The sequence below is a fragment of the Solanum verrucosum genome, unplaced genomic scaffold, assembly GCF_900185275.1.
Source record: "Solanum verrucosum unplaced genomic scaffold, falcon-dt-bn FXZP01000188.1, whole genome shotgun sequence".
NCBI classification, from domain to species: Eukaryota; Viridiplantae; Streptophyta; class Magnoliopsida; order Solanales; family Solanaceae; genus Solanum; species Solanum verrucosum.
The window spans coordinates 368,438-384,290 of NW_026020409.1; the positions used below are offsets into that span (position 1 = coordinate 368,438).

At 40.0% G+C, this 15,853-nt stretch overlaps 2 protein-coding genes across 2 annotated transcripts; both read right to left on the reverse strand.

Annotated features, from left to right (window-relative positions):
- Positions 1 to 283: 283 nt before the first annotated feature.
- Positions 284 to 610, reverse strand: LOC125840589 (uncharacterized). The gene has a single exon (XM_049519560.1). It carries the CDS (start codon positions 608 to 610, stop codon positions 284 to 286), a length of 327 nt encoding a protein of 108 aa, XP_049375517.1.
- A 2,414-nt stretch (positions 611 to 3,024) lies between these two features.
- Positions 3,025 to 4,685, reverse strand: LOC125840590 (uncharacterized). Its single transcript, XM_049519561.1, has 3 exons — positions 4,486 to 4,685; positions 3,657 to 4,033; positions 3,025 to 3,125 (listed from the first exon to the last, which is right to left on the reverse strand). Exons 1-3 carry the CDS (start codon positions 4,683 to 4,685, stop codon positions 3,025 to 3,027), a joined length of 678 nt encoding a protein of 225 aa, XP_049375518.1.
- Positions 4,686 to 15,853: the final 11,168 nt, after the last annotated feature.

The window sequence follows — 15,853 nt, forward strand, 5'->3', positions numbered from 1 at the left end:
GGAACTACCTTCTCCAACTAATATCATGCTCAACACAATATCATGGAGCCAATATGCAATTACTCTCAAAAGCATACTAAAGCATGTTCATCAACTTTTCTCATGAAGTCAAATAGGCACTCATACTAAATGCACAACAACATGAGGAGCATATATCATGAAAACTCATTTTTCTAATAAACATGAATTTATCAAGAACATGCATAACATAAGGAAATCATGGAAACACACATATAGAACATATGACTTCCAAAACATTAAAACTCAAAAGGAACTACTTACCTTAAGCTTGAATAGAAGTAGAAGGAAAGAGATGAGGGTACTGGGACTTCATATTGGCCTCGGCCTTCCAAGTAGCACCCTCAACTAAATGATTTCTCCATAAAACCTTCACGGAGGCAACTTTCTTGTTTCTCAACCTCTTGACTTGCCGGTCTAGAATTTCAATCGGCACCTCTTCATAAGCAAGATTCTCTTTAACCTCTAAACCCTCTAAGGGGACTATGGTTGATGGATCCCCAATATATTTCTTCAACATTGAGACATGGAACACTGGATGCACCAACACCAGCTCATTCGGCAAATCTAACTCATATGCAATCTTGCCCATACGCCTCAAAATCTCATAAGGACCCACAAACTGAGGACTAAGTTTCCCCTTCTTTCCAAACCTCATAACACCCTTCATGGGCGAGATTCTCAAATAAACCCAATCATGGACATCAAATTCTAAATCCATTCTTCTAACATCAGCATATGACTTTTGCCAACTTTGGGCCGTTCTCAACCTCTCTCTAATTACCTGAATCTTCTCAATAGCTTCATAAACCAATTCAGGACCAATAAAAGCAATTTAACCTACCTCAAACCAACCAACCGGAGACCTACATCTCCTACCATACAAGGCTTCAAAGGTAGCCATCTCAATACTTGAATGGTAACTATTATTATAGGCAAATTCAACTAACGACATATGGTCATCCCAATTGCCTTTAAAATCTATCACGCATGCCCTCAACATGTCCTCTAAAGTACGAATGGTGCATTCCCCTTGACCATCCATTTGTGGGTGAAAAGTTGTGCTAAGCTTCACCTTTGTACCTAGCCCCTTTTGGAAGGACTTCCAAAACTGTAAAGTAAATTAGGGGCCCCGATCTGAAATAATAGACAAGGAAACTCCATGTAACCTCACCATCTCCTTCAAATACAATTTAACATATTCTTCTGCCGGGTTGGACACCTTGACGGGAATAAAATGAGCGGACTTAGTCATTTGGTCCACTATTACCCATATTGAGTCATGTTGCTGCCTAGTACATGGCAAGCCTACAATAAAATCCATGTTCACATCTTCCCACTTCCAAGTAGGAATAGGATTATCTTGTGACAAGCCTCCCGACCTTTGGTGCTCAACCTTAACTTGTTGACAATTAGGACATTTGGCTATAAATTTTGCGATGTCCTTTTTCATCCTATTCCACCAATAAACTTCCCATATGTCACGGTACATTTTGGTGGCTCCCGGATGAATAGAATATCGAGAACTATGAGCTTCCTCTAAAATTTGCCCCCTTAAACCATGAACATCCAGAACACATAATTGACCTTGGGAGAAAGCCTCAATGGACTTTTTGAGTACCAACTCTTTCAATTCAACTAATATAGGATAAAGGCTTTGCTTAGCCTTCACATCTATTACAAAGGATGATTCAGACCCATTATAAACCATGACACTACTCTTGGCGGAATCCACTAGTTGAACACCTAGCCGAGCCAACCTATGCACATCACGAACCAACTATTTCTTTTCATCATCTACATGAGCCACACTACCCATAGACAACCTACTAAGAGCATCTGCTACCACATTAGCCTTGATGGGGTGATAAAGGACACTCATATCATAATCTTTTAATAACTACAACCACCTTCATTGTCAAAGATTTAAGTCCTTTTTGACTAAACACATATTGAAGACTTTTATGATCAGTGAAAACATCCACATGGACCCCATACAAATAATGCCTCTATATTTTTAAGGCAAATACAACCGCCGCTAATCCAAGATCATGGGTAGTATAATTCTTCTCATGGACTTTAAGTTGCCTTGAAGTATAGGCAATCACCTTACCGTTTTGCATAAGCAGACATCCCAACCCCACTCTAGAGGCATCATAATACACCATAAAACCATTCGTACCTTTCAGTAAGGTCAACATCGGAGTGGAAGTAAGTCTATCTTTCAATTCTTAGAAACTTTTATCACAAGTTTCCGACCACTCAAACTTAGCCTTCTTTTGAGTCAAAGTTGTCAAGCAATGGAGGAAAACCCCTCAACAAACCTCCTATAGTAACCGGCCCAACCCAAAAAACTTCTAATGTCGGAAGGAGTTAGAGGTCTAGGCACCCTCTTGACCGCATCCATCTTCTTAGGGTCTACCTCAATAACCTTGCTTGACACAATATGACCAAGGAACGCTATGGACCTTAACCAAAATTCACACTTGCTAAACTTTGCAAAAAGTTGATGGTCCTTAAGAACTTGAAACACAATCCTCAAATGGTCCACATGTTCATTCTCACTCCTTGAATAGATCAAGATATCATCGATAAACACAATCACAAACATGTCTAGGTATTGCCTAAACACTCTATTCATCAAATCCATAAATTCCGCCGAGGCATTTGTCAACCCAAATGACATAACCACAAATTCGTAGGGAACATACCGGGTCCTAAAGGCTGTCTTTGTAATATCAACCCCTCTCACTCTTAATTGGTGATAACCCGAATGAAGATCAATTTTGGAGAAATAGCAGCCCCTTGAAGTTGATCAAACAAGTCATCAATTCTTGGAAGGGGATATTTATTCTTAATGGTCACTTTGTTCAATTAACGATAATCAATTGACATTCTAAGAGACCCATCCTTCTTTCTAACAAACAACACTGGAGCACCCTATGGAGAGATACTCGGTCGAATAAAATCCTTATTTAGAAAATCTTTTAATTGCTCTTTCAACTCTTACAACTTGGCCAGAGTCATTCTATAAGGAGGCATGGAGATAGGTTGCGTATCCGGTAAGAGGTGAATACCAAAATCTATTTCTCGTTCGAAAGAAATATCTGGAAAATCATCAGGAAAAACTTCCAGAAACTCATTCACTATCAGAACCGACTCTAAAGAAGAAGTTCCGGACTCAACATCTATCACCCTAACTAGATGGTAAATACACCCTCTTGAGATCATTTTTCTAGCTTTAAGGCAAGAAACAAATTGACCTCTAGGAATAGAATTTCCCCCCTTCCACTCTAAGATAGGCTCATTTTGAAATTGGAACCTAACCACCCGAGTCCTACAATCGATAGAGGCATAACATGCATGCAACAAATCAATACCCAAAATCACATCAAAGTCTAACATGTCTAACTCTACCAAATCCACCAATGTAACTTTAAGGGACAAGGAAATGGGACAACTTCTATAGACTCTTTTAGCCACCACCGAGTTACTAATCGGGGTAGAGACCGAAAAAGTTTCTACTAACACTTCGGGTAGTATTTCAAACTTCATGGACACAAAAGGTGTCACAAAGGACAAAGTAGCACCGGGATCTAACAAGGCATATACATCAATAAAAAAGACTTTTAACATACCAATCAGCACATCCAAGGATCTCTCTTGGTCACCTTGGGATTGAAGAGCATAAAAGCGGTTTTGCTTTAGCGCATTGGAGTTGGAACCGCTTGGAGGAGCTTGTTTATCTTCCCTTCCATTAACCTTGAGCATTGGACAATCCCTCATCTTATTTCCAATCTTCCCACAACTAAAACACCCATCGGTACCAGCAAGACACTTGCCATCATGCTTTCTACCATATTTTGCACAATTAGGCCTAGCAACATAAGAGCCACCACTATCACCTCCTTGAGGTTTAGGGTTGGAAACCCCATCCTTTTTTACCCTTGGAGAACTACAGGAGCCTTGGTTGGAGAATCTTTGTCTAAACCTTGGTCGACCTTGTCCATCGGACCTAGCATTGGAGAAGTTCTCATCACCGGTTCTAGCTCTTTTCACCTCTCTATTTCTTTTCTTGAGTTTTGACTCCTCAATTTGTTGAGCATACACCATGATCATTGAGATATCTATGTCATGAAGGATCATTGCCGTACGACATTCTTCTTGAACCAAATCGAACACACCCATCAAAACCTACTCATCGCAACCCTTGAATCCGCCACCATAGATGGAGCATACTTGGATTGTTGGGTAAATTTCAAGGCATATTCCTTGAAACTTATGCTACCTTGCCTAAGGTTAATGAATTCCTCCACCCTAGCTTCCCTCAACTCTCGGGGAAATAATCTATCAATAAATGCCGATTTGAACATTTCCCATTCTAGTGGCCCCGCTCCTACGAGTCTTCCCCTCTTCCACAATCCATATCATACTTGAGAAACATCCTTTAATTGGTAGGTGGCTAACTCTGCCTTCTCTCCCGAAGATACCCCCATAATATCAAGGACCTTATACACCTCATCGATAAACCTGTGGGGATCCTCTTCAACTTTAGAGCCATGAAATTCGGGAGGGTTCATTCTAGAAAAATCCCTAACCCTAGAAGCAGCCAAATTCACATTAGGATTTTCCGTAGCTATCACTTCTCTATTGGCTTGAGCCGTCATGACTTGAGCCAACATTTGGATTGTAGATCTAAATTCCGCATGGGTCACATTCTCAACCGGGATCAATCAGAGCTTGGTTAACTTGAGTAGCTTGATTAGCTTGAAGATCTTCCTAATTCACATTGCCACCCTCCATTCTTCTAGTGTTTTCCCTTCGTGTGTTCATATCCAGAAGACACAAGAGAGGGATTAGTAGAGAGACTTTATAGAGTTAAACTCTAAGGCACGACTTAAGAGTAGTGAAAGAACTGACATTTCCTAAACATCTTATAGCCTCTCATTCATAAGTTTGGCGTGCTTCACACTCATGAACAAGACACTACAAGACGTAGTTTATGAGACATCATCTTAGAACCATTCTAAACCTTATGCTTTGATATCAAGTTTGTCACAACCCAAGGGTATCCCCTAGACGTAACAAGGCACATAAAACCCCGAAAGGCACCATGTAAGCCACTTAGCATATCATAACATAAAACATTAGAATAATAAGAGTAAAAAAACATTAAAGTCCAAAAATATTTATAAAAGAAAGTGGAAGTCTAGACTTGTCTCAATTATCCATCTATTACAATACTTGAGTCAAAATAGGGTCATAATCCAAAACAATATAATTCAAAAGTTAAAGTACAAGAATGAAATAACAATGATAGAATCCCGTCCTCGAATCATAAGGACTCACCATGAGCAAAGAGAAATGAGAAAATCCAAGCTCTAGCCATAACGGGGACCACCTTGAGAACCGAACCCTACACTTGGGGAAAATATGGGTTAGTACAAAAATGCACTAAGTATGATAGTCATGCACAAAATCACGAAGACATGCTAAAAGGGACATTTTAGTTAAATGCATGCCATTTAGTAGTTTAAAGCATCACTTTGAAGATAATGGAAAAGCATAAGTCATAAGCACAATCAACTCTTATATCATCATATCATAATAGGATCATACCATAAATACCCTCAAAGCATACTTGTGCAATGCATGAATAAGTTCCCATAATCCCATCCATACTAAGTAAATCTTCTTGAGTAACTATAGTTCATATCTCATATTCTTATTCATACTATCATAAAGGGAGATCATCCTTAACCGACATAGACCATGTGAGCCTACCATGGAATATGGTGTCTACCCCACACCGAAAAGGGGTTGTCCTACTTGCCTAAGGTAGAACAATACTATTAGCTTAGGTGGATCCACTAGCTAGACCTATGTGGGCACATAGTTATGGGATAGGGAGATTGCTACTAGAGACCTGGACTCTACTAAGGTATAAGGTTTCCATCTCATGAGATACATACTTTAGGAACCTGGACTCAACTATGATAGAAGGAACCCATTTGGAAAGCCAGACTCAACTAGTGTAAAAACTTTCATCTCATATTAATATCCACTCGATGCTAAGCATTATTACCATAGATTACATATAAAGTCTTGACTTAAGTGCATATTCATGGAAGAATGTCTTGACACTCAATCCAACATAATTCATACTATAGCTCATAGATTCAATAAGTGAGAATAACCTTTCAACCCTATAATCATCATATTGTGAGAAAACCTTTCACTTCATATCATATTCATACATAAGTGTGTACCTGAGGATAATCATCCAATCAACACAACAACTAGATAATAATCATATTCACTTTACTCTCAAAGTGTTCTAAAAGCATATACATAACCCTCATAATCATGCATAATTCTCATACTTTTCCCTTCAAGGACTATAGCTCATATTCAATCAACACATATATAATTACTACATTAGATATGGATAATAACATGATTCAATTAATTAATTCACTACTTTCACAATTCTATTATATTCTACTTGCATCAATCACTGCCAACACTTTGAGATCCAATTTGGGAAAATAGGGGAATTAATGGATTCTTGGGGAATTCAACACAAAACCATATAAAATAATCAATTTATTCATAATAAAACATAATTCAATCATTAAAATGAATTTGATAGGCATCCATGAGATTGAAGTCAAACCCTAACTTTTGGGATTTCTAGCTTTGAAATTGGGGTTTTGGAGGGACTCCATGGATGAAAACTATCCATGGATGAATAAATATCATACCTTAGCATTTAATTCCAATGAAATTGTGTGGAAAATGTGTTCCTTCAAACCCTAGCTTCATCTTTCTTCTTCTTCTTCTTTGGAGTTCTAGAGAGAGTTTTTTTTTGGGGGGGGGGGGGGGGGGAGTTGGTTTTGGTTTGGAATTTTTGAATTATGAGGAAGATGACTTGATTTGGGGGTCTTAAATCATTATATAGTTAGTCTAATTTAGTGTAAAACGTTGTCACTTTATATTAAATAAAAATGGAAATCCCCAAAGTACCCCTTAGTTAACTCCCAAAAACAGTTTCCAGTCATCACCCACGATCCCCTCACAAACGGACCATGCTGGTGAATCATGGGTCGGGGTATGAGACCAGATCCTGCAGGTTCAATCAATGGCCCCTCACCCATGAGGCATGGAGGGGTCTACGGGGCATGAGTGGCCCCTCGTGGGTCACTACTGAGGTGGATTATTGGTTGATTCCTCAAGGACCCATGGTTGGTCCTTTGGGTTTGAACCTTGACGTTCTAAGATGAAAATATTTATTTTAAGGTACGAGGAGGTATATTTCAAGGCTCTAACCCTAACGTCAAGCTCTAGTTTAGCGTACTAGTTTCCGGAGTGTACAACTTTCCTCACAACAGTGTTCCTCATTAATAGACTGCTGATGATTCCTAGATTTTGACTCATGTAGGGATTTGTTTTGATTGTTTATTATCCTCAAATGCCTATTTTATGCTTCGAATTTATGTTACAGTGTTGATTTGTAGCAAGGAAGCAAAATGAAAAAGGCAAGGACATTACCGGACAAAAAGGAGCTAAAAAGATGAAAAAGATTGAAGATAAAAAATGCCGAGAATCGCCAAAGCTTCTTGGCAACTCACTGAGTGGCAATTCAGCTCGCCTAAACTTCCAGACTACCAACCCTGGGGAGAAGCCAACTTGGCGATGGATTTGGACCTTTGGCAAACCGCCGAATGGATCGGCGACACAATCTGGATCGCCTAAAGTTACAAAACCTTGAGGATAAATAGCCAAGGAAGACCGGCGATGGAATAGAGCGATTGGCGCATTGCCAACCTGATCGGCGACATTCGACTTACCTCGCCTAATTGTTCTTGTAGCTGAAATTTGAGAAATGATAAATTGAATTTAAAAGAGTTCAAAGGAATCCTAATTTTTATTATTGAAGTCCAGTTTTAGTTTTCTTCCATTTATAGAGAGTTTTCTTAGTATTTTCCATTGGAGAACAACTTTGAAGGGGTTTTCAAGTAGATTCGAAGTGGGTCTTTGAATTTTAGCACTTTGGATCATTTTAAAGATTTGGGTTGCAATACTCAGATCATGGAGAATGTTTTTGGTATTGATTTCTATCTTTTTATGATGTTTGGATAAAACCCCAATTCTTGGGGTGTGATCATGTGATTATTTGCCTAATTAGGTTATGGGTATTGTTGTTTAGTGATTTAAATGTTGTTTTAAGGCAGAATGACTTGAGAGGCCCTTGTACGTGACTTGATTTGTAAGTTGGATCCCTGTACTTACGATATTTTCAACTGAACCCTTAAACTTATTCAAACACTATTTTATACCCCTTTTTTGTCTAATGGGTGTGCGTGTAGTACACTCATTTTACACATGAAATACCACATCATTTTTTAATGAAACGTCATTATTTTTATTAATTTTGTAATGACACATCAGAAATTAAATATTTAAAAATAAATAATATTTAAAAAAATGCATTTTTTCTCTCTCGCTCTCTCACTCTCTCTCTCATTGTACTCATTTCATCCCCTTCCCGCTTCATCTTTTTTGTTCCCACCTTCTACCATTTTCATCCCAAAAAATAAAAACCACAATTTTCATCTTTCATCATAGTTCACACTCAAAGATTTCCTCAATCACAAAACGTGATAGATTATAATTAGTTTTCGCACATGCTTTAGGGTTCTATTTATTTTGATTTGATAAAAAGAGATATCAAGAAAACTTCAAATTGAAGTTTATATGTAAATTCAAGTAATAAATTTTAAAGATTTAAGTTTATAAAAATGGTGAATGGTGTATTTTCTTACAAAACCTTTTTTCAAATTGTTTTTTGATGAATTTATTGTGATGATGTGTACGTCAAAGAAGAAGAGTAGAAAAGGAGTAGTGGCGGGGGAGGTGGGGGTGAATGAGGGTTGAGGTTGAAGAAGATGAGAAAAGGAGTAGGGGTGGGGTGGGGGTGGGGGCTGAAGTTGAAGAAGAAGAGAAAAAGGGTGGGGCTGAAGAAGAGAGAAGGGGTGGGGGTAGGGCGAGGTGGGGTGGAGTGAAGAAGAAGGAGGTTTTCAATATTTTTTCTAAAATTTATTATTGTTGTTTTTCTTATAATTTTGACAATTTTAAAATAACAATATTGTATTCACTTGCTTAAAAAACGTGTGTGGTCATGTATTTGTCCAACTCAACCATTTTAGTGTCACATAAGTTTGGTCAATGGTCAAAGGGGCTTAAAAATTAGAGTTTCATCGAGTTTAAAGGTTCAGTTGGCAAAATCATAAGTACAGGGATCCAACTTACAAACCGAGTCAAGTACAAGGGTCTCCCAGGTCATTCCACCTTTTTTAAATGTGGGTTTGATAGATAGCTGAGTAGTAATTTATGAATTGTAGTTGCAAATACAATTTTAGTTTAGTATTCTCGGATTGCTCGAGAGAGAGGTTCCATTACCAAAGTTATCGATTGATGATTGTAGTGTGTGGATTGTTATGGGTTCAGCTCGAGAGAGTGAATCTTAACTAATTCCTACGTATCTAGCTCGAGAGAGTAGATAAATTAAGGTTTTGGGTTGTGTTGTAGTGTCAAGCCTGTCGAGGTTAGAGAGAAATCGCCTGAACTGTAGTAGTTATTCGAGAGAAAACTGTTGCACCTATAGTGTAGCCTACCCACAGTGATTCAACACTTTATTAATAAACTTCAATTACCCATATAGTGATATTAGCCTATAATCGATCACATCCCAAGAATTCCGTCCTACTTGTCTAATCCCTTTTTTTAGTGATTATTGTAGTTGTTGATTGACACCTTAAACCTCCCCGCCCCCTCCCCATCTGACATTCATTGTCAAACCTTTGACTTATATTGTTTGATTTCGACAATGTCTACTTCTATAACCAATTAGAATCACATCTCTACTTCCTAATTGAATTTGATACGATACTGTTCCTTGTGGGTTCGACCCCAACCTTTTGTTGGGTTATATAATAGATCACGATCGCCTACACCTAGTATTGGATAAGGTGTAGTTGAGCGTTTATTAAAAAATAGCACCGCTGCTGGGGAGTGGTGTTATTGAATTCTTTTATTGAAGTGTTTGTGATTTTATTGTGTTATAGTTGAACCCACTTATTGTTTGTATTGTTTGTTACCTTTGAACATGTGACTAAATGAGCGTAAACGGTAGCAATGCCAACCAGCTAGGCCATAATGACGATATTGGCAATCTGAATGATGTGAACGAGGCCAACGTAAATGATATACATTTGGGTGGTGTTGGAGCGATCAGGATAATTCCCGTCATGGGGAATGTAGTGTTCCATGTAACGAGCACAATGATGCAACTCTTACAAATGAATGGGCTATTTGGTGGTTTAGCACATGAAGACCCCCACGACCACATTAGAAACTTTAGGGACATTTGTGGCCCTTTCTCGTTCATGAATATATCCCAAGAGTCGGTTAGACTCAGGTTGTTCCCATTCTCACTTATGGGAGAGGCTACCAAATGGTTAGCCGATCTCCCAAGAGACTCAATCACGAATTGGGATGAATTGACGAAAGCATTCTACACAAGATTCTCTCCTCCTTCGAGGATGATGTCTTTGATAGATAATATCCAAAGTTTTAAATGCTTGGATGGTGAACCCATCCACGAGACTTGGCTCTTGTTTCAAAAATTGCTAATTCAATGCCCGACTCATGGACTCCCAAACAACGTCTTGCTACAGTATTTCTACCGGAGTCTAGATTCGGTGAATAAGGGTATGGCTAATCAACTTGTCCAAGGTGGTATTATGCAACAGCCGTTTGAGATTGCTTTTGTGTTGTTTGATAACATGACCAAGATCAACCGAGCTTGGTATACAAGAGAGGATTAGGTATCTCCCTTGCCATTTAGGATGACGAAAGAACAGATTGAAAAGGATCAAGAGAGGGATCGGAGCATGGCCAAAATGATGACCCAATTGGATCTCTTGTCAAAGAATGTCATGGGTAGTGGTATTAGAGCGGTGAATGTTGTTGGTGTTAGCGGGTGACCCCCGAGGATGCACATTTTGATGCTCTTTACAATGATGAAGTGACCTTCCTTGAAAATCAAGGTGGTGGTTTCTGTCTGAGCTATCCTAGGTCGGGTGGGAATAGAGAACGTGATGACGGTTGGAGAGACCGTGAAAGGGAATGGCATGATCCAATGCAAGTTGGAAGGAGAGATATGGGGACAAGGAGAGATATGTACCTCTCCATAAACGTCAAAATCCCAAATATCAAAAGGTTAACCCGGAGAAATTCCACACTGAAGATATGCTCTCACGCATTCTCAAAAAAGTGAAAGGGTCAGACAAAGTGTTGAAAGAGATGAAGGATGACGTCTCAACTCTCAATCAGAAGGTGACCTCTCACTCTGTCTCCATGAAACAACTGGAGAAACAAATGGATAAAATCTCGACTCATTTGAATCCAAGAACAAAAGGAGGGTTGCCAAGTGACATAATGGTAAATCCCAAAAATGAAGCTTGAATTGGTATCTCTGTCGTGCAACGACATTAAATAAGGAGCTTCTTGAGAGGCAACCCAAGTTTTTAATGTTTTTAATATTACTTTTGAATAACGGGTGTTGATTTTGTAGGGTGGAAAGTTGAAAGTGATGAAAAAAGTGCAGTAGGCGAGCCAAAAGTCTAGTCGGTGACACGCCAAACAGGTTGGCGTGCCCGATTTGGACCATCATTTGAACCACCCAGCCTGATGGGAACTATGTAAAACTCAGCGAGCCAAAAGTCCAGTAGGCGACTCGCTGAATAGGTCGGGGAGCCCGACTAGGACCGCCGTTTGAACCCCCCCAAATTGCTGGGAAGTTCTATAAAACTCGGCGAGATGAAGTACCACTCAGCATGTCGCCGAGTGGGTCGGCGGACACGACTTACTTCGCCGACTGGTGCGCGAACTAAAGGGTTTTCAAAAGTCCAACCGTTTTAAATTCAAATTCTCTTCATCTTCTTACTTTTATACTTTCGCACTCTCACAACTGATATTATATTTTTCGTATTTGTGTTCTCGTTTAGCTTGGGTTCTTTTACTTGGGGATTATTTTGCTTCCTAGCATTTCAAATCTTTTGACAGTACGTGTTGATTTTCCGAACCTTGTTTTTAAATACTTGGTTGAAATCGAATGCAAGTGCTTTTTGTGATGTATGTATGTGCTTAATTGTTGTTGGGTTGATCGTGTGGTAGTTTGTTTACCTGTTCTGAAGTGAAATGGTAATTAATTGGTCGTAAATGGTTATATCCCATGTCGTTAACTAATTAAATTGTTAGGTTGCCTCGATTATATTGTGAGTCTAGCGGGGTGAAGTCTGAGTAACCCTGAATTGTGCTAATTGTCGAAATTTGCCTAATGATGGAGTAGTTGACATCATTCTTAAGGGCAAAAGACATCAATTGGCCAATTTGGGCTAAATCGGGGGAAGTCTGAGTACCCCGAGTGTATGGGTCTTGCTTTAATTGCATAATATGAATGTTCAATTTTGTATTCATGGGCTGCGGGATTGATTTTTAAGTACGGGGTAAAAATCTGGCACGTTGGCTATTTGGCGAGTTGGGTCGAGCTCGCCGAGTGGTTCGGTGGTTCGCCCAATGTCCCCTAGATCGCCCATTAATTCTCTAAATTTTGAGTTTGAGTTCTATAACTTTCAGCTATATTCCTGGGCTCGCCAAGTTCACTCGGTGACTCACCGAAAGTATTCCTTGATCGCGCTTGTACGCCCTAAATTATTGGAATTGTTCTATAACTTTTGGTGAGCTACTTCTAGTTCACTGAAAAGTGTCGACGATCCTCCGAATAGCCCTAGACATCGCCAACCAACTTTTATTTTTGAGCATTTCTGTTTTGGAACTTTCGGCGAACCCAACCTGGCTCGCTAAAGTGGTTCGGCGACACGCCAACTGTTCGGCGAGTCTTCCTGCATTTCTTTTTTCTGAAATTTTCTTAAATTTATCTAACGTTTTCTACATTGTTTTGAGGGAATGGCTAGACCCAAAGTTGCTGGTAGAGACATACCTCCCAAAATGCGAGCACAAGGGATTACAATTAATGAGGAAGCACCTGATTATCGGGCTAAAGCTACGAGACTTCCTCCAAAGGGAGGCAAGGGCAAGGGCAAGGCGCCCATTGAGTTGACATTTAGGGAGGAGAGCTCTGTTAGTGAGGGGGTATACGCCACACACTTCACTACCTCCGACAGTGGGAACCAGCCTGAGGAGGATTCTCCGGCTTCCATATCTAAGCCGGAAGATGACCAGCTTTTGCAGGCACGGAGAGCGGAGCTACGCTCCAAATCTTTAAATGATATGTCTAAGGTCCCAGTGCCTCCAATGCCTACTTCTCCTCCCACTTCTCCAGCTCCTCCTCCAGCACAAACAGTGGTCCCGGCACCACCAGTTCAGGGTTCTCCTTCCCAGTCTCTCAACAGACTAAAGGCCAAGGGATTGAGGACAAAATTGGAAGAGAAAAGGTTGTCTACCAACAGTGTGGTGGACAGACATCCAGAGGTGTGGAACACTCTAAAGTTCCACAAGTTTGAGGTTTTTACCAAACCCCGAGGCCAATACATTCCTACTTGGGTCCGAGAGTTCTATTTGGTCTACAGAGAATTGGTACCGAAGGGGAAGAAGAAGGCAAATGCCTTTAAGCCTGTTGACTTCATGGTTGTTTGAGGCAAGAAGGTCAAGTGTAGATGTTCAGATATCAATGAGATACTTGGGCACTCAACAAACTTCATGCACGATTACATCAATCTAGTGAAGAAGAAGACAGTGGATGATCTAAAGGGTCGGTTGGCACCCTTCTCTCTGATGTCACCCCGAGGTGGATTGAGGCAGGTGCCCCTATAGAGTAGAAGGACCTGAACGTTGCTTCCAGATACTGGTTCGAGTTCATCAGTAGCACCATTATGCCATCGCAAAATGATTCCATTCTCTGACACCCGAAGGCAATCTGTCTAGGGTTAATCATAGATCACCAGAGGCTGAACCTGGGACTGCTGATTGAGGAAGAGATGGCCATGAGGGACAAATAGAGCAAGACATCACTCTGGTTCCCCGTAATAAGAGCCTATTTAGATTGTTTTTAAAAAATAGCTTTTAAGTTAAAAATAAAAAGTCAAACTGAAATGACTTTTAAGTCGAAAAATAAAAAGTAGGGGGAGACCTACTTTTGATTTTTGACTTATTTTAAGTCATTTTAAACTTAATTTTAAGTCATTTTTACCTTGCCAAACACTTTTCAACTTATTTTAAGTCAGTTTTTACTTCTTTTAAATTATTTTTTATATTTGCCAAACACTTCCAGAAGTCAAAAACTAACTTAAAAGTAGGTTTGACCAACTTTTAAGCCAATCCAAACACCATCTAATTACTAAGCTGTGTCGACGAGCTCGAGTTTTGAGAGATGAGAAACGAATGTGGAGGTGACACCCACATCTTCTACTGATATCCGGTGTATTGAGGCCGATTACATGCGGCATGAGGCTGACATAAGGAGGGCAACACAGGTGGATATGTCCATGGAGGTCGATGTTGATATGTTGCCGACTTAGGCAATCATGCCCCCTCAGGCTAGTGGACTATCATGTACATTAAGCCCTTATATTTCTGAGACTCCTAGTACTATTGTTTCATCCCCTCCCTCTTCTTCTGATGCTTCTGCCTCTAGGCCCTCTATCACCCAGGCCATACTTTATAAGATGGGCCATCTGGCTCATTCAGCCGATGTGTGTACTTTTCGGGTTGAGGCTGCTATACCTGGGATGACAGAGTGGGCAATAGCTGCTGCATTGGTCCCAATTAGGGCTGAGATAAGAGATCACAGGTTGGCACTAGATGCCCTTAAAGTTAGGGTCGAGGCTTGTGAGCAGAGCTAAGGTGCTACAGATGAGGTAACGACCTTGAAGGCCGATGTGATTGGGATGAGGAAGGATGTGGACCAGCTGAAGTCGACTTATTTGACGATGTCATTTGGGATGGTGAAGATTCCCAACATGCCGAGCACTGATATTCCAACCAGTTCTGAGGTTCCTCCGGCTCCTACCGCAGGAGATGATACTATGCCTGATGATGTAGTTGTCGAGTCAGAGGCTAAGAAAGATGAGGAGAAGCTTGGTGTCATAGAGGAGGCTGTGTATGGTGATTTGGCAGACTTAGAGGGTGACATGGTGGAGACAATTGTGCAGGCCTCGTTGAGGGACGTGTCTATGGTAGGATCCAGTGGAGCCAAGGTTGTTGATATGCCGGGCACTAATGCCCAGATAGAGGGAGTTGATGACATACAGACTTCACCCCAGGCCTAGCCTGGCAGGATGACTCTTTGCCTCTCTTTCTATTATTTTTAGACTATTTTTATTATCTCTTTGCATTTGAGGATAACTGTTATTTTTGTTGGCGGGGTGAGGTATTTTCATACCCACCTCTATTGGGCTGTTTTTGTTTTGTGAATATTGTTACTTTTGGGTTTTTTGAATGTTGGATCTGATATTTGGTTTATATATCTATATCTTGGTTTCTAATCCATATTGGTCTATTGTTTTGAATTACAAATGGTTTTGAACCAATTTTTAAAAAAATTGCCACCTCTTGTTGTGTGAATGTTGTTTTTATCTTTCAATATCGAGTGTCGATTTTGGTCAATATCAATGACTTGAATAGTGCTCTTGTTTGAACGACATGTGTGTGCAAATCCGAAGAGGGGAATTCTGTTGCATAAGCCATATGTGAACTCATAGCATCTTATTGTGACTATGCAATTTGTTGAGTGGAACTCTTGTGATGACCA